At 39.7% G+C, this 18,766-nt stretch overlaps 2 protein-coding genes across 2 annotated transcripts; both read right to left on the bottom strand.

Annotated features, from left to right (window-relative positions):
* Positions 1 to 2,954: 2,954 nt before the first annotated feature.
* LOC131327497 (uncharacterized) lies at positions 2,955 to 3,779 on the bottom strand. Its single transcript, XM_058360659.1, has one exon. It carries the CDS (start codon positions 3,777 to 3,779, stop codon positions 2,955 to 2,957), a length of 825 nt encoding a protein of 274 aa, XP_058216642.1.
* Positions 3,780 to 5,181: 1,402 nt separating this feature from the next.
* Positions 5,182 to 6,309, bottom strand: LOC131327495 (uncharacterized). Its single transcript, XM_058360658.1, has one exon. The coding sequence runs from the start codon at positions 6,124 to 6,126 to the stop codon at positions 5,302 to 5,304; it is 825 nt and encodes a 274-aa protein (XP_058216641.1). The 5' UTR covers positions 6,127 to 6,309; the 3' UTR covers positions 5,182 to 5,301.
* Positions 6,310 to 18,766: the final 12,457 nt, after the last annotated feature.

Here is an 18,766-nt window from a genome sequence, read left to right as displayed (position 1 = left end):
CATATATTAATCACTTCGAGCGATTAGAAAAGTCATTCTATCCCTATCTTTCTGCATGCCCAAATGTCTCAGTTAAATTAGAATGTGAAAGTGTCCTTTTCCGAGGTGTTATGTTTGTCTGCCATTAAAAAAAAAAGGTAACGAGAGGAGAGTGATTCAGAAGCATAGTGCACCTATCCATTCTTTTGTCATTTTTTCCTCAGAAATGATATAGGTAACGACGGCCGGGGAGGGATTTCGTACCGACCGGCCGCGCCGGGCCCTCTCCGGCCACCGAACGGCCGATCCGAGCCATCCAAAAATTCTAAAAAAAAAAACCGAGGGGCCTTACGCGAGAATCAATGGCATCCGAGATGTGTAGGGTGCTTGATCCGAGCACCCATTTTTTTGTGTATATATGCATATACGTGTATATACACAAAAAGGGGTGCTCGGATCAAGCACCCTACACATCTCGGATGCCGTTGATTCCCTTGAGCGGCCCCTTGGTTTTTTTTTTATAGAATTTTTGGACGGCTCGGATCGGCTGTCCGGTGGCCGGAGACTGTCCGGCACGGCCAGTTGGTACGAAATCCCTCCTGGCCGGTCGGTACTTATAGCACAACTTTTTCCTTGCCATCTTCCGTTGACTGGCACCTCCCAAGACTCCAGCATACCCTATCTTTCGTTTTCCCTTTTTCTTCTTTCTTTTCTCTCTTTTCATATTTATTCAGGAAAATGGTGTTTGCACTCCCCTTTTTATCTTTCAACCCTCCTTTGCTTGCCTTAATTCATGTGGAATTACTAAAGTATCCTTACTTGTGAATTTACTTTTCACATCTGGCGGGCAATTAAGTAATTTCACTTGAATATGTAAGTATTAAAAAAGGAGTGCAGAAGGATAAAAAAAAAGGAGTCCAAAAATTATTTTGCACTGATTTATAAGCCTGTTGTGCTTGATGGGAGCTATGACTTCTAATTGTATATATCTTCACAGAAATCACTTTTGATCTATTTGAACGAAAGCAGGACCTTGCTGGCCCAAATGGATAGCATGGATGTTGTCCCATTAAAACTGGAAGGAGTACAAAATTTTGGTGCAAGGGCTAGGTCTCCCGTTAGGTGCCCAATAAATGGGGTATGTAATTGATGATTTTGTGGGACCCAATTTGGGTCTCAAAAAATAACTCTGCAAATTATTGTTAATATATTTTTTATGAGTTCTTGTAAAAAAATTAGCTTAATCTGACATTCATAATGACTTTTTAAGAATTCATAGCCCTATCGAACGTGTATGGTATGGGCTACGAACATGTTGGCTTCAGTGTAGTAGAAAGTATCTATAGTCGCTTTGGTGGCCAGAGTACAAGATTGAGAAGTTTTTATTTTTTATTTTTAATTGCTCTAGAATATGATTTTGACTAGGAATATTTGTTATTTAGATAATGGTTTACATAATTACAAACCCAAAAAAGGTTAAAAAGTAACCAAAAAAATAATCAAAAGTGGAACTGTTGGCTCTCTGTTTCGGGGACCTAGGTTTCCACATTATCCATACTAGGTACATGTCTAGTCACAAATATCTGGTTGTGATAAGATCAGTTTGGCATATACTCTAGAATTCGGCATATGCTCGAGAATGATAATACTAGAAAAAGATCATTGACTAGGCCATGATAATACTAGAAAAAGATCATTGACTAGGCCCCGTTCCGCTATGGGCTAAGGGAAAATAAATATATTTATTTTTCAAATAACCACTTATTTTTGAATTAAAAATAATGTATTGTAAGTGAATAATTTGCCTCGTAAAACGAGAAATAGGTATTTTAAAAACAAGAACCTTAGCTGAACGGGGCCTAACACTCTAATATAGTAATTGAAGCTATAGGAAAATAGCTACAATGATGTTATCTTCTATCTTGATTTGATTCTGGGATCATCTTTTCCAAAAAAAGTGAGAAAGAATGAAAACCTACCACCGGGGTGATGGTTCAAGTAGCTGAGGAGGCAGTCGGGTTAAAACTTTTCACCTCTCACTGATCGTGAGTTTGAGTTGACTTAATACTAGATGGTTGGGTTGTGAGGGGTCCACTTACATTTCGGTGGAGTTCTGGTGACGGGTCGTGCGACGTGGTGACGAACAAATATTTCCTCCCTGTCTGAGTCGGGTATAGCTCAAATTCGGACATTCCAGGGCGGGTGGTTCTCCTAGGTCACGCCTAAGGGGGGCTGGTCACCCCAGCCCACCTACTACTGATCCAAAAAAAACAAGAGGAGGAGAAAGAATGAAAACCTCAGAAGTCGTTTAAATTAACTGAATAGGTCACAATATTTCAAGTTTTCAACAAATCGAAACAATGAGGTTCATATTTGATTTGCTAAATGATCATTGTGAGGTTATACTATTGGTGCCTTCACATCTTCTGGTTTAAGCCATGGCATGAGTCTTGTGGTGAGTCTGGAGACTGAAGTAGCTAGGTTGTCAATACCTCCGCGTGAACAAGTCCTTGAGACAAGACAAGAGGCCTTTGGCCCAATGACATCAGGGGGTGCACTAAGGTGCTAGGAGCAAGGAGGTCATAAGTTCAACTCCTCGTGCTAATCTAACTATTCTAATAGTACGAACTTGTTCAAATTTTGTGAAACCGTAACGATATTTGAATCTTTTAATTTTCCCTATCTTGTGTATTGTCCTTGTACCATATGCAACTTAAACTTGGTAACAAACTTGTACTACGATCTGGGCATGGTTGAAATTCCTTGTTTTGATCTCTGTGTCATAGAACAAAAGATGTGAAAGGAGAGAAGTAAAGTTGTTCCCAGAATTGTATCAAGTGTATCGATTAACAATTGATGGACAGATTATAAACAGTGTATTCCTCATGGCCTATGTACAAGTATGAAAATCTAACAAAAATCTTTACAACTTTTTTGATGCCAAAAGCTCTAAGCCAGACTTTTTTTTTTGCTAGCTAGTGGTTGAGAATGTTGAGGAGGATAACTCTTGTTTTGATTAACCGTCTGAACAAACACTCCAGTCCTTCTTCAATATCTTGAATGCTTGGCTCCATCTTCGCCAACTGGTTTTGCAAATTCTCGACGTGTACTGCATTATCAGATTTGCTCGTCTTATGATGGTTGTGCGAGTGCAATGCAGCATCAAATTTCTTAAACACATTTGTGCTTGTTTCTTCATCTTTGGATGCAACGCTCTTTTGATGCATGAATCTGGACACCAAAGAAAATCCACTCAAACTTGATTCTGCCTCTGTCCCAGAAATATAGGACAACAACGACTCGAACACCGCAACAGTGGCTGCTTCAACCTCATTTAGCGAATCCAGAATTTCCCGGCTTTTTCCAAGAGCTACGCTGGTGTGATTGCTTTTGATACAATTCAAATCCTTTAGAGACTTTCGGATCACCTTCTTTGCATTCTTTCTCGAATTTAAGTACCCTGAAAAGTCATTCGTGTCCCTTCTCCTGCGTAGGATTGAAAGAAGGCCTTGTAAATCTTGCTTTGTTTGTGAGGATATGTCTTTAGCAATAGCACACACATCCAAGAGCCTTAGATACTTTTCCAGCACCACTTCCACCCATTTCTCGTTGCGTTGTTGAGCAAAGGATTGTTGAGCGTGTGGCAATAGGAGCAAATCGTCTAGATGATCATACATGTTTTCAAGGCCACTTAGCCTCAAATGCTCATTGACTTGAGGAATGACTGGGTGAAGTCTAGAAGGCAAGCTGACACAACGAGTGTGGTACGTGGATTTTGATCTCAAAGGGGAGGAAGTCATTTTGCTTTGGAATGGGGAATAAGGAAACTTAGAAGAGGATGGGAAATTTGCAATGTTAAACTATTTGTGGTGGGTTGTGCTTCCTTCCCTCTTCAGAGGCTCTATATATATACCTGGCTACAAGAGACAAGGAATCTCATCCTCTACAACAATCCGCTGGCTAGAACGTGGTTTTGATTTAGATCTACACGCTTTCACGGAGATGTTTTCTCGATGTCTCCCACCAAATTGAACCTGGAATGGTAATGCAATATAGTACAATGTGGTTGATAGAAAATATGATGCACGAGCGGAGTTGATGCATAGTTGTCTCCTCTGGCGTGAACATGTCATCACCATCTACTGTTGATTTCCTTTCTATAATATGCATCCGTGCACATGATCTGAGCTTCTTTATGTTCTATTCATGTTATCGAGGTCAAGGCATACTTGGTCCGATAAGGACAGATCTAGAAGCTGAGATTTCCACCAAGAGGATGGTTACTATATTGCTAACCGGATCTGAGTGCTCCCAAACAGAAAGGAAGCCAGCACTTTTTCCCTCATTTCTAAACCAGATCAGATTCTAAACTTCCACGCGTCTCATTATTGTTTGTTAAATCATTGGCTTGAGACATTTGGAATCTTGACAGCTTTCGCGAGATTAAACAAAAAACCATCTAGAGGGAAAAAAACGAGGTCAATAGTTCATTTACTAAATGATCAGGTTAGTTTAAGCTAGCTGTTCCTTCGCATCTTCTGGTATAAACCGGGATGAGTCTGGTGGTGACTGAAATAAATTGTCAATGCTTCCGTGTGTATAAGTCCTTTAGACAAATTTCAGCTTGTCTGCTTTAGATAATATGCAAATTTCAGCGTAACTTTTCTTGATTTATGCTGTAAGACGCATCAATCTGTTAGGACAATGCATCCACAGAAATTAAAAACTTCAGCGGCAGGCACTTCTACAAAAGCTGTGGCCTTTTTTACAAATGACCACCAACTAGTTTTATCACATAACCTAGCACCAGAAATAGTAACCCTGTCTATTGGATTTATTGAAGACAGAAAGTGAGATTCAATTTTTATGCGAAGTAGTTAACTTCTGGTCAATTCTAAATAGTTTTTCATGAGACAATTGGAATCTTTCCATCTTTTATATGATTAACATGAATGAACTACAAGAAGTTCCTTGATTAAACTCTAGGCGTACACATTTTCCAACTTTGTGCAACTATACATAATAAGGGAGTTAAAAATGGACCTTCTTTTCGTTAATAAAATATTTTCCTGTTCCATCTTTGTATATTTTTCTTTCACCATGATTGGGGATGTCTGAAAATTTTGTCATAGGCCAAAAGATGTGAAAGGAGATAAGTGAAGTTGTTGACAGATTTATCACAAGTATATTGATTTATAATTAAAGGACAGACTATAAACAGTGTATGCCTCAAGGCTCATGTACAAGTATGAACAGCTAATCAAAATCTTTAGCAACATTTTGGCTGCCAAAAGTATTAAACTACAGTCTTTTTTTTGCTCGCTAGTGGTTGAGAATGTTGAGGAGGATAACTCTTGTTTTGATTAACCGTCTGAACAAACACTCGAGTCCTTCTTCGATATCTTCAATGCTCGACTCCATCTTCCCCAACTGGTTTTGCACATTCTCGACATGTACTGCATTATCAGATTTACTCGCCTTATGATTGTTGAATGAGTGCAATGCAGCATCAAATTTCTCAAACATGTTACTCTTTGTTTCTTCATCTTTGGATGCAATGCTCTTTCGTTGCAACAGTTTGGTAGCCAAAGAAAATGCACTCAATCTTGACTCTTCCTTAGTCCCTGAAATAAAGGACAACAAAGACTCGACCACCCAAATAGTGGTTGCTTCAACCACATTTAGCAAATCCAAAAATTCCCGGCTTTTTCCAAGAGCTACGACAGTATGCTTGGTTTTTATACTCTTCAAATCCTTTAGGGACTTTTGGATCACCTTCTTTACCTGCTTTCTCGAATTCAAGTACTCTGAAAAGTCATCCGCCTCCCTTCTTCTGCGTAGGATTGAATGAAGGCCTTGCAAATCTTGTTGAGTTTGTGCGGATACATCTTTAACTGTAGCACACACATCCAATAACCTTAGATACTTTTCAAGAACCACTTCAACCCATTTCTCATGGCGTTGTTGAGCAAAGGCTTGCTGAGTTAGTGGCAATTGAAGCAAATCGCCCAAACGATCATACATTTTTTCAAGGCCACTTAGCCTCAAATGCTCATCGACTGGTGTAATGACCGGGTGAAGTCTAGAAGGCAAGCTGACAGAACGAATGTGGTAGTTGGATTTTGATCTCAAAGGAGATGAAGCCATTTTTCTTCTTGGGGATAAGGTAACTTAGAACTGGATGTGAAATTGGCAATGTCAAGTTACTTGTGGTGGGTTACGTTTCCTTTCCTCTTCATCTGGCTCCACATATATATCAGGCTGAAAAGGAGACAAGGAATCTCATCCTCTCCGACAACCAGCTGGCTACAACATGGTTTCGATTTGGATCTACATGCTTTCACAGAGATGTTTTCTCAATGTCTCCCACCAAATTGACCCCAAAATGATTATGCAGTACAGTACAATGAGGTTCATAGAAAATGCGATGCACGAGTGGAGTTGATGTATGGTTGTCTCCTCTGGCATGTCAGCACCATTTACTCCTGATTTTTCTATAATATACATCCGTGCTCATGATCTGAGCATCTTTTTTGTTTTGTCCATGCCATCGAGGCCTAGGCATCCTTGGTGTAATAAGGACAGATCTAGTCTTGAGGGAAAAATTAGCTTCCTAATTGATTACATTGTAAACTTCCATGCGTCTCATAATCGTTTACTAAATCACTGAGTTGAGACATTTAGAATCTTAACAGCTTTCGTATGATTGAAAAAAAAAAGTCATCTAGAGAAAAAAAGAGGGGTCCATAGTTCATTTACTAAATGATCAGGTGAGTTTAAGCTAGTGGTTCCTTCTTTGTATGTTTTTCTTTCACCATATGGAACTTTTAACTTGGTTAATAGTTTTGAATGACTGGCCATGTCTGAAAATTTTGTCACAGACCAAAGATGTGAAAGGAGATGAGTAAAGTTCTTAACAGATTTGTCACAAGTATACCGATTTATAATTAAAGGACAGATTAAAAACTGTGTATGCCTCATGTACAAGTATGAACAGCTAATCAAAATCTTTAGCAACATTTCGGCTGCCAAAAGTATTGAACTAGAGTCTTTTTTCGCTAGCTAGTGGTTGAGAGTGTTGAGGAAGATAACTCTCGTTTTGATTAACCGTCTAAACAAACACTCAAGTCCTTCTTCGATATCTTGAATGCTCAACTCCATCATTCCCAACTGGGTTTGCACATTTTTGACGTGTACTGCATTATCAGATTTGCTCTTCTTATGATTGGTGAGCGAGTGCAATGCAGCATCAAATTCTCAAACATGATACTCTTCGTTTCTTCATCTTTGGACGCAACGCTCTTTTGGTGCACGAGTTTGGAAGCCAAAGAAACTGCACTCAATCTTGACTCTGCCTTTGTCCCTGAAATATAGGACAACAGTGACTCAAACACCCCAATAGTAGCTGCTTCAACCTCATTTATTGAAAGCGTGATTACTATTCACGATTGTCTTGTGTTGTACATGCCTCTTGGCCGCGAAGAATTACACCTGGCCACATAAAATTACTCTTGGCCACAAGGAATTATATCTGGCCGCAAAGTATTGAAAGCGTGATTACTATTCACGATTCTCTTGTGTTTTACAGGACTCTTGGCTGCATACAATTACTTTTGGCCGCAATTAATTATAGCTGGCCGCAAAATATTGAAAGCGTGGTTAGTATTCACGATTCTCTTGTGTTTTACATGCCTCTTGGCCGTGAATAATTACATCTGGCCGCATAAATTTACTCTTGGCCGCAACGAATTACACCTAGCCGCATGTAATTACTCTTGGCCATCACGAATTACACCTTGCCGCATATATTTACTCTTGGCCGCTACGAATAACACTTGGCCACATATCATTACTCCTGGCCGCATATAATTATACTCTTGGCTGCATATAATTACTTTTAGCCGCAACGAATTACAGCTGGCAGCATATAATTACTCTTGGCCGTCACGAATTACACCTGGCCGCATATATTTACTCTTGGCCGCCACGAATTACACTTGGCTGCATATAATTACTCTTGGCTGCAACGAATTACATCTGGCCGCAACTTATTGAAAGCGTGATTACTATTCACGATTCTCTTGTGTTTTACATGCCTCTTGGAGGCGAATAATTACACTTGGTTGTATGATCCAATTATGGTGAAAGACCAGATGGAGTCATGCATCCAAGATATTGAAGAAGGACTTGAGTGTTTGTTTAGATGGTTAATCAAAACGAGAGTTATCCTCCTCAACATTCTCAACCATTAGCTAGCGAAAAAGATAAAAACCGTAGTTCGATATTTTGGCATCCGAAAAGTTGCCAAAGATTTTTGATTAGCTGTTCATACTTGTACATGAGACATACACTTTTATTTTGTCCTTGTGGTATAATCCAATATACTTCAGACAATTCTGTGCACAACTTTAGTTCTCTTCTTCTACAGTTCTACATCTTTTATAGCACTTGGAAATGAATGTAAAAAAGTAACATGCCCAGTCATTCAAGTAAAACGGGAACTCATGCAAGTTAAATCATGCAATAGCTGGGAAGATACCAATTTTTTTAATGGTACCAGAAGTGATAGTGTACTAGATGGTGAATTGATAGTGTTACGGTGACAATATTGGTAGTAGAGGGTAATAAGAAAAGAATGGAAAGAAAACTCCAATAGTTTCTCCACACTATGGAGATACCTTTATTCATTGATATATATATAATCAGAAGGTTACAATGTATCTTGCTTATCAAGGAAAATTACAGCAATTAAGGAATCTATAAAAGGGAAATACATCATGGGAATATACAGAAGATCAGGGATTCAATCAATAGAGAATAAGGGAAAATATGGGAATGGAGATCCAAGTTTCCATATCCAATACTGTCACGCCCTCGATTTTCAACTAAAACAATAATATGTTTTCTACAAACAAAAGTCTTTTTCCTCAACTATCTTTACCATTAAATGTCAAGCCAATCCAAACAAAGAATCAAAGTCTCTTCTTCTTCTTCTCTCTAATTTTTTTTTTTTACATAAAGTCTCCCAAACGTATTCCATTAAAAGGGCTTCACAATAATCAAAGAGAGGAGTTTATACCTAGCTTTACATATGTTCTAACCAAAAGATACAACCTTCAATTGTGAGTAAAGTACACAACATGAATTAAACTAGATGATAAAACACCTCCTTAATGATTCCAATGAAGCTCTCAAGAGACGTCTCAATGTGCACTCCATGCAATCCAAGCTAAGTGCCATGGCGAGTACCTGAAAGGATAGGGTGAGCTACACTAGCTCGTAGAGATATCCATACCTAAATTACATGCAGAAGTGAAGACAGATCACAAGGTAAAACATTTTTCAAAAGCATACTTGTTTTGTCAAAAGTGAAGCTCAAAATGTCATACTCACGCTGGAAAATGTTTTAACTCCATTTCTCAAACACCAACACTATCACCCGCTCACACCAATACTTTTAAAAATCTCAGCTTACCGTTACGACGTTATCCAAATCAATCCTTGCTTTTTCATTTCCATTTCAATGACCTAAAGATTAATCTTAGCTCTTTAACGAAATGTTTTCACTTTCATTTCTCATACAACTAGCCAACCTCACCCCAAAATATACACGCTAGGCATGTGGAGTTAGAATATAAGGTAAGCAATAACAAGTCAAACAATACCGCACCTCAACAACAAGGAAACTCACCCGTCAACCCCAAATCAATCTTCAAATCTCAAGTTTAACATCTAGTAAAAATCTCGTCACAATAAGATGTCTTTTATGAAACTCTCGCAATGCATAGCACCACAAGGTACCAAATATGCATTCACACATAACAAGTTGACCACCACATATCAGGAAAACAAGCCACAATGATTTGGAGGTCTAAAAGAAGGAATATAAAACATGTATTGACATACTGGACAATCCAAGTTATCAACTCAAACTGACATTTCAATCTTAGTATGATGCTAAATACTATGAAGATTCTCCGTTTTCACTGTCACATATTTCGATTTCATTTCCGGGCATTAAGGACCCCCGTGCGTCCACTAAAATCCTTTGGATTCAATTCCGGGCTTTTAGGACCCCCCCGTGCGTCCACTAAAATCCTTTGGATTCAATTCCGGGCTTTTAGGACCCCCGTGCGTCCTCTAAAATCCTTTCATTCAATTCCGGGCTTTTGGGACCCCCGTGCGTCCACTAAAATCCTTTGGATTCAATTCTGGGCTTTTAGGACCCCCGTGCGTCCACTAAAATCCTTTCATTCAATTCCGCGCTTTTGGGACCCCCGTGCGTCCACTAAAATCCTTTGGATTCAATTCCGGGCTTTTAGGACCCCCGTGCGTCCACTAAAATCCTTTCATTCAATTCCGCGCTTTTGGGACCCCCGTGCGTCCACTAAAATCCTTTGGATTCAATTCCGGGCTTTTAGGACCCCCGTGCGTCCACTAAAATCTTTTGATTCAATTCCGGGCTTTTAGGACCCCCGTGCGTCCACTAAAATCCTTTTGATTCAATTCCGGGCTTTTAGGACCCCCGTGCGTCCACTAAAATCTTTTGAATCAATTCCGGGCTTTTAGGACCCCCGTGCGTCCACTAAAATCCTTCGAATCAATTCCGGGCTTTTAGGACCCCCGTGCGTCCACTAAAATCTTTTGAATCAATTCCGGGCTTTTAGGACCCCCGTGCGTCCACTAAAATCCTTTGAATCAATTCCGGGCTTTTAGGACCCCCGTACGTCCCATGTTCGGCATCACACCTTACGGTGGATCCGTGGCTTTCATTGTAGAGACCCGTATTTTCAACAAAAAAAAAAAATCGTTTAAAGGTTTATTAATGTTAGACTGTCGAGTAAATGTGAAATTTGTTGAATTTATTTGATTTGGGGTCAATGTGATAGGATTAAAAATGGAGGGAGTGCAAGTGTGGTTGGTGTGTGTGTCCTAGTATATATATGTGTGTGTGTGAGGGTGTAGAGGAAAAAAATCCCCAACTCTCTTTCTCTCCTCCCGATCTCTCTCTCTCTCGGCTTCTCTCGTTCTCTCTCTCTCTCACACTCGAACACCCCAAAATACCTCGAACCCACCTCAATCCGCCGCAAAGTTCTCGCATTCAAGTGTTATAGAGCTTGGAAATTCGTGGGTTTGAGCTCGGAGAAGAGTATTCGGATGATTCGGAGTTTTCGGAGCTAGGGCTTGCTTGGTTGGGCTTGGATTTCGTTCTTCGACTTCGAGGTAGGGATTTCTCACAACTATTATATGTTTATGTGTTGATTTGGTGTTTGAATCGCACCCTAGATCATTGGTTTTGTTGTTGGAATTGTTCTGGTGAAATCTGAAAATCGTGCACTGAAAACCCAAGTCCTACCGGTAGGAGTTTTGGCCCTACCGGTAGAAACGCTGTCCAGTAGAGTCATTTTTCGTGAAATTGTGGTCTCCTACCGGTAGGAAAATGTGTCCTACCGGTAGGAAATGAAAAATTCAGCATTTTGGCAAAACTTCGGAAGGGCATAACTTTTTCATCCGAACTTCGTTTTGGGTAAATTTTATACCGAAATTCATGTGCCGGAAGTCTACTTTCCAATGGTGGTGGTCTCACATCCAAATTCTTAATCAATAAGATTTGGTAGCCAAAATAAGATAGATATGTTCGTAGATGTTGGAAAATTCTTTTCCTTAGAATCGTTTGGGTGAGACATGGATATTCTTAGGTTCTCCTAAGTACTTAATTGAGTGGTTTGACGAGGCTAGTGGTATACTAGGCTTTATGGTGGTCGTTGGGTTCCGTATGAGTCTTATGACACCGAAACGAGGGTTTAGAGAATATAAGGAATATAGGTGGGCGAAGGTTATATGTGTTGACATACGATGTGAAAAACGAACACGTAGAACACTCTTTTGAGTTAAACAACGCTAGGCGTGGACACGCGAGACATTTCTTTGTGTTTGATATGTGGTATACCTCTTGCGTAACTTATACGATTTTACGAGTTGCAAGGTGAAAATCTATGAATCGTTGTGAGAGAATATCCTTTGATATGTGAATGCTTATATGAAGAATGAATGGTGTAATGATTATGAGTTGAATGAAGTCGGATTATCCTTATTACTATTACAACTACTACCTCTTGTGAATAAGTCTTCGTTGTGAAATCATTATATGTGATTGAGATGAATGGTTGAGTGGTGAGGTGTGTTGGAGGAATTGTGGTACGGTGACTTATGCTACGTGATGTGATTTAGTTCCTTTAGTGAGGAAGGTATTTGTAGGGAGTAGCGGGACTCCATGAATAGCCCGGAAGGAGCACTTGTTTACGCCATGTGATGTGGGATTGCAACGGTGATATATATATGAGTAAACGTAAGGGTTTATTTGATGAATATACGAGAGAAGTGATTGGTTGCTGAGACAACACCATAGAGTCATGTATCAACAGGTCTTTCTCTTTAAACATGTGACGTTATGACTAAAGCGAAGTCGAGGAGCGGATAGAGTATTCGGAATAGGGTGTTATGGTTAGCCTATAGTCTTGATGTATAGTCACGGAACTTCATTTATGTCGTCGATATTGGGACAATCACTAATCATGTTTTGTTTCTACTTTGAGATACCTTACCTTGTCTCCGTTATTCATTCTACCTGTCATCCCATTTGCATATAATGGTTGTGTAGATTTCTCTGCTGGGCTAGTGTAGCTCAACCTATCATTTTTCAGGTATGAACCCGGAGCAGTAACATAGAGCGAAGTGCATGCATTCAAGTGATATTCTCGAAAGAGGTGGTAAAAGAGACCTATGGACATTTTGATAAAATGCATTTTTTTGGGAATGTAATGGAACCTATTTTTTTTTATGATGTAATATATTCAAACTCTTGGAGTTGGATCTGTAATTTAATGATTAGGACATGGTGAAATCTTTTGGTGTATTATGTAAGATATCGTGAGGAGTTTTATTTACAAAAAAACTATCTTTATTTATGTTAAAAATCGAGGGCATGACAACTTGGTATCAAAGCATAAGTTTAGAATACCTCGAGACCGTGGGGAGACTTTGAGTCTCATGGGTTCAAAAAAAAAATATTATTGCATTGTGACATGACTTATGTGCTATTGAGTGATTGATATGTATCCAACTATGTGGCATTGCATTTATGTTACCGTATAATGGCGTAGAGTTGTTAGATGGGATTGGTGGAGTTGGAGATTCGCAGTGTATTCCTTTGTTGATGATCTTTTCATTGTTTCTTTGTAGTGAGATGCCTCCAAGACCTGAGAATAGGCGGGGTAGGATTGGGAATCCGAGAATGGGGGCAGGACAGAATCAGCTTGCTAGGGATATTGTAGCGGCACTTGCGGCAGCTAATCTTTTGCAACCACCTCCTAGGGATAACGCGGACAGTCGGGCCATAGTAGCCATGAGAGAATTTAGCCGTAGAAATCCACCTCAGTTTGATGGGGAGAGTAGCGATCCCCTTGTGGCCGACCATTGGCTTTCACAAATTCGTAAGATCTTCAATGCCCTTAAGATTACGGAGGACGACCTACGGGTGAGTATAGTAGCTTGTCAACTTATCGGTGAGGCGAACGAGTGGTGGGAATCTGTTTTAGGAGTAAGGAGAGATGCTAGGAGGGCGGCTGGAGTTGCAAATCAGGAAATTGAGCCGGTTGAGGAAAGTTTGACATGGGCTAAATTTGAGACACTTTTTGAAAACCAATATTTTCCAGAGTCGTATCGCGAACAGCTTAGAAACCAATTCGAAAGGTTAGATCAAGGTGACATGACCGTTTCAGAATATGCCACTAGGTTCCAAAACTTGTCCCGTTTTGCGCCAGAGTTAGTTGCAACCGATGGTAGGAAATGTAGGCGTTTTGAGAAAGGGTTATGTCTGTCTATCAAGAAGTTTGTGGTAGGTCAACGAATTGAAAGGTTTTCTGACATTATCGAGTGTGCTAGAAGTATTGAGTATACGGAGGAAATACCAGAGGAGGCGAAAGTGCGGGAGTCGAGGAAACAAACCATTAGCAAGAACATATCTATAGAAACATCTGGGAGCCAAGGCAGGAAGAGACAAAGAGATCAATTTTGGTCCACCTCGGGCCAGCATAGTTCAGAACCACCTAATCTTTCCAGAACGTCAGGAGTTCCGTCGGGATCAACAATTGTGTGTTATCGATGCCGCCAGTCGGGCCATCGTGCAGTAGACTGTCCTCAGGAGAAGGAATATCATGGTCAGAGACCACCTCGGGTTTGCTATCGATGTCGTCATCCGGGGCACTTAGCGGTAGATTGTCCACAATCGACAAGCAGAGGGAGCGTACAAAGACCCACGGGGTCGGGTCATGCGTCTCATACCGCGTTGCAAGGTAACGTGAATTTATATGTTATGTTGAGATTACTTATGCGTATACAAAGTGCTTAATTGCCAAATGATTGTTATTATGAAGTGTATGGTCTATTCTAGTGTTGGATAGCATTGCAGAGTTGTCTCTATGAACTTGTCTGATAAAATCTAAGTGTTGTGACAACTAGACTAATGGGATGAAAATACTCAAAATTGATAAAATGAATAGAAATCGTGCAAGGTCTTGTGGGATTGAAATGAACTAAATTACTATTGGGCTTCTTAGAGCCACGAGTTATGAAGTTTGGGCACTAAGTGAGCCCGTGGTTGTATTGGGTACTGTGTGAACCCGTGATGGTATTGGGCACTGTGTGAGCCTGTGGTATTTTGGGCACTATGTGAGCCTGTTGTCATATAGGGCACTGTGTGAGCCCGTAGTGTGCTGGGTACTATGTGAGCCCGTACTATATTGGGCACTGTGTGAGCCTGTGGTATTTTGGGCACTATGTGAGCCTGTTGTCATATAGGGCACTATGTGAGCCCGTAGTGTGTTGGGTACTATGTGAGCCCGTACTATATTGGGTACTGTGTGAACCCATTGTATTGGGCACTATGTGAGCCCGTGGTCGTATTGGGTACTGTGTGAGCCCGTTGATGCGTAGATGTGTTCGATGATGTGTAAACCATTAATTCGTACAGTGGGTTTGCAACTGGTTAGTCTATTATGGTAATTGTATATGAAATCGGTTGCTGTTTAGTTTTAATCTACATGCTTGACTTGTAATGTAAGCTTAGCGTGTGGAATTTGCTTTTGGAACACGATACTGGATAGATGATGATGTGCGTATAGGTACTTGCTACGTGTTAAATAGATGATCGATAGGAAGTGTTTGAATGGGGTGACCCAAAGCTCGTAGTTAGATGTAACGTTACGTGATGCTTGAAATCTCTAATCTTAACTCCTTATTTTGTTATACCTTATGATTTGATGATTTTTTTTGCATGCCTTTCACTTTATAGATTATGGTCTTATTGAGATTTTCAATAGCCTAATTAATCCTTCGTGAGATATTGAATAAGTAAGACTACATGGATGTTGTGGACATATGCCGAACATGAATTGAATTCTTTACTTGGAGCGCCGCGTAAATATAGTGAAATGTGTGGAGTGGTGGGTCTTGGTTTAGAAAGTTGTTACACTTACGGATGTACATATTTTGAACTCAAAAATTTTCGGAAAGGGATAATGCTTGGTGAAAATTGAATCTTTGCATAGTTCATTTTCCAAATTTATAACGGTATAGATCATTTTCAAAAATGATAACGGTATAGACTTGGAGTCGGCTACATCATAGTCCATTTCCATGTTGACAAAATTGTCATTATTTTCAAATGACCAAGTGAGCTGTTCGTAATTAATTGTTGATAATGTCGTTCCGAAATGAACATTTCCTTTCAAATTCTATAGAATTTTGTCACACATGGGCATGTTTCAATGGTTTGGCAACTACTTGAACAAGAGTTTTCAAGGAGGGGGCAAAATTTTCATCAAAACTAACACTTCACCATGGCTTTGGAAAATATAAGTTGGAAATTCATGATCATTGTTTAGTTTAGACTTCATCGTGTTGGACACTTTAACAACTACTCGGCATTTGTCTTTTGAGGGAATTTGTCTTGAATTAGTATTAAGAACTATTAGAGTTCTACTTGTGCGAGTCTTAATAATTTGAGTAAGTCGGGGAGTAAAGAAATGAGGTGAAAGGAGAAATGTATGAAAGTTGATTTCCCTGTAAGCGTGCGCGAAGAATCTAGTAAATCTTGGGATGGATGAGTTAATCTTAGAACTTTTCGATTACGTATTGCTTGACAAGGTTGTTGAATTACAACGTTATGAAATTCTCTTTTGTGTTTGGACGCGGTCCATGGAACCAGAATTGGTTAGTCGGAAGTAATGAGAATGGATATGGTTTGTGAGACTGGAATTAGATGGTAACATGACTATGATTTGTATGAATACGACAACTTCGTGATTTGACGTGTATGAACATCGGAACTTGGCAATTGTTTAGTAAAAAGCTAAGCTAGTTAGTTGTGGCATTATAGAGTTTTCTACTTTTCTTGCATTTTGGACACGGAAGTGGCGGATACGAAGCGTTGTGTGATGAACACGGCCCTTAGGACAAGAAATCCATTGATGGTGTGCTTTCATTTATTCTATGCAAATTTCGGGACGAAATTTCTTTAAGGAGGGTAGGATGTAGAGACCCGTATTTTCAACAAAAAAAAAAAATCGTTTAAAGGTTTATTAATGTTAGACTGTCGAGTAAATGTGAAATTTGTTGAATTTATTTGATTTGGGGTCAATGTGATAGGATTAAAAATGGAGGGAGTGCAAGTGTGGTTGGTGTGTGTGTCCTAGTATATATATGTGTGTGTGTGAGGGTGTAGAGGAAAAAAATCCCCAACTCTCTTTCTCTCCTCCCGATCTCTCTCTCTCTCGGCTTCTCTCGTTCTCTCTCTCTCTCACACTCGAACACCCCAAAATACCTCGAACCCACCTCAATCCGCCGCAAAGTTCTCGCATTCAAGTGTTATAGAGCTTGGAAATTCGTGGGTTTGAGCTCGGAGAAGAGTATTCGGATGATTCGGAGTTTTCGGAGCTAGGGCTTGCTTGGTTGGGCTTGGATTTCGTTCTTCGACTTCGAGGTAGGGATTTCTCACAACTATTATATGTTTATGTGTTGATTTGGTGTTTGAATCGCACCCTAGATCATTGGTTTTGTTGTTGGAATTGTTCTGGTGAAATCTGAAAATCGTGCACTGAAAACCCAAGTCCTACCGGTAGGAGTTTTGGCCCTACCGGTAGAAACGCTGTCCAGTAGAGTCATTTTTCGTGAAATTGTGGTCTCCTACCGGTAGGAAAATGTGTCCTACCGGTAGGAAATGAAAAATTCAGCATTTTGGCAAAACTTCGGAAGGGCATAACTTTTTCATCCGAACTTCGTTTTGGGTAAATTTTATACCGAAATTCATGTGCCGGAAGTCTACTTTCCAATGGTGGTGGTCTCACATCCAAATTCTTAATCAATAAGATTTGGTAGCCAAAATAAGATAGATATGTTCGTAGATGTTGGAAAATTCTTTTCCTTAGAATCGTTTGGGTGAGACATGGATATTCTTAGGTTCTCCTAAGTACTTAATTGAGTGGTTTGACGAGGCTAGTGGTATACTAGGCTTTATGGTGGTCGTTGGGTTCCGTATGAGTCTTATGACACCGAAACGAGGGTTTAGAGAATATAAGGAATATAGGTGGGTGAAGGTTATATGTGTTGACATACGATGTGAAAAACGAACACGTAGAACACTCTTTTGAGTTAAACAACGCTAGGCGTGGACACGCGAGACATTTCTTTGTGTTTGATATGTGGTATACCTCTTGCGTAACTTATACGATTTTACGAGTTGCAAGGTGAAAATCTATGAATCGTTGTGAGAGAATATCCTTTGATATGTGAATGCTTATATGAAGAATGAATGGTGTAATGATTATGAGTTGAATGAAGTCGGATTATCCTTATTACTATTACAACTACTACCTCTTGTGAATAAGTCTTCGTTGTGAAATCATTATATGTGATTGAGATGAATGGTTGAGTGGTGAGGTGTGTTGGAGGAATTGTGGTACGGTGACTTATGCTACGTGATGTGATTTAGTTCCTTTAGTGAGGAAGGTATTTGTAGGGAGTAGCGGGACTCCATGAATAGCCCGGAAGGAGCACTTGTTTACGCCATGTGATGTGGGATTGCAACGGTGATATATATATGAGTAAACGTAAGGGTTTATTTGATGAATATACGAGAGAAGTGATTGGTTGCTGAGACAACACCATAGAGTCATGTATCAACAGGTCTTTCTCTTTAAACATGTGACGTTATGACTAAAGCGAAGTCGAGGAGCGGATAGAGTATTCGGAATAGGGTGTTATGGTTAGCCTATAGTCTTGATGTATAGTCACGGAACTTCATTTATGTCGTCGATATTGGGACAATCACTAATCATGTTTTGTTTCTACTTTGAGATACCTTACCTTGTCTCCGTTATTCATTCTACCTGTCATCCCATTTGCATATAATGGTTGTGTAGATTTCTCTGCTGGGCTAGTGTAGCTCAACCTATCATTTTTCAGGTATGAACCCGGAGCAGTAACATAGAGCGAAGTGCATGCATTCAAGTGATATTCTCGAAAGAGGTGGTAAAAGAGACCTATGGACATTTTGATAAAATGCATTTTTTTGGGAATGTAATGGAACCTATTTTTTTTTATGATGTAATATATTCAAACTCTTGGAGTTGGATCTGTAATTTAATGATTAGGACATGGTGAAATCTTTTGGTGTATTATGTAAGATATCGTGAGGAGTTTTATTTACAAAAAAACTATCTTTATTTAT

This window comes from Rhododendron vialii, chromosome 5a (genome assembly GCF_030253575.1).
Source record: "Rhododendron vialii isolate Sample 1 chromosome 5a, ASM3025357v1".
NCBI classification, from domain to species: Eukaryota; Viridiplantae; Streptophyta; class Magnoliopsida; order Ericales; family Ericaceae; genus Rhododendron; species Rhododendron vialii.
Note: the sequence above shows the minus strand (reverse complement) of the source record. Positions and strands in the feature narration are given on the sequence as shown.

What these genes read in the sequence shown, in the direction of transcription:
- LOC131327497 (XM_058360659.1), bottom strand. Translation starts at nt 3,779, where the DNA reads ATGACTTCCTCCCCTTTGAGATCAAAATCCACGTACCACACTCGTTGT.
- LOC131327495 (XM_058360658.1), bottom strand. Translation starts at nt 6,126, where the DNA reads ATGGCTTCATCTCCTTTGAGATCAAAATCCAACTACCACATTCGTTCT.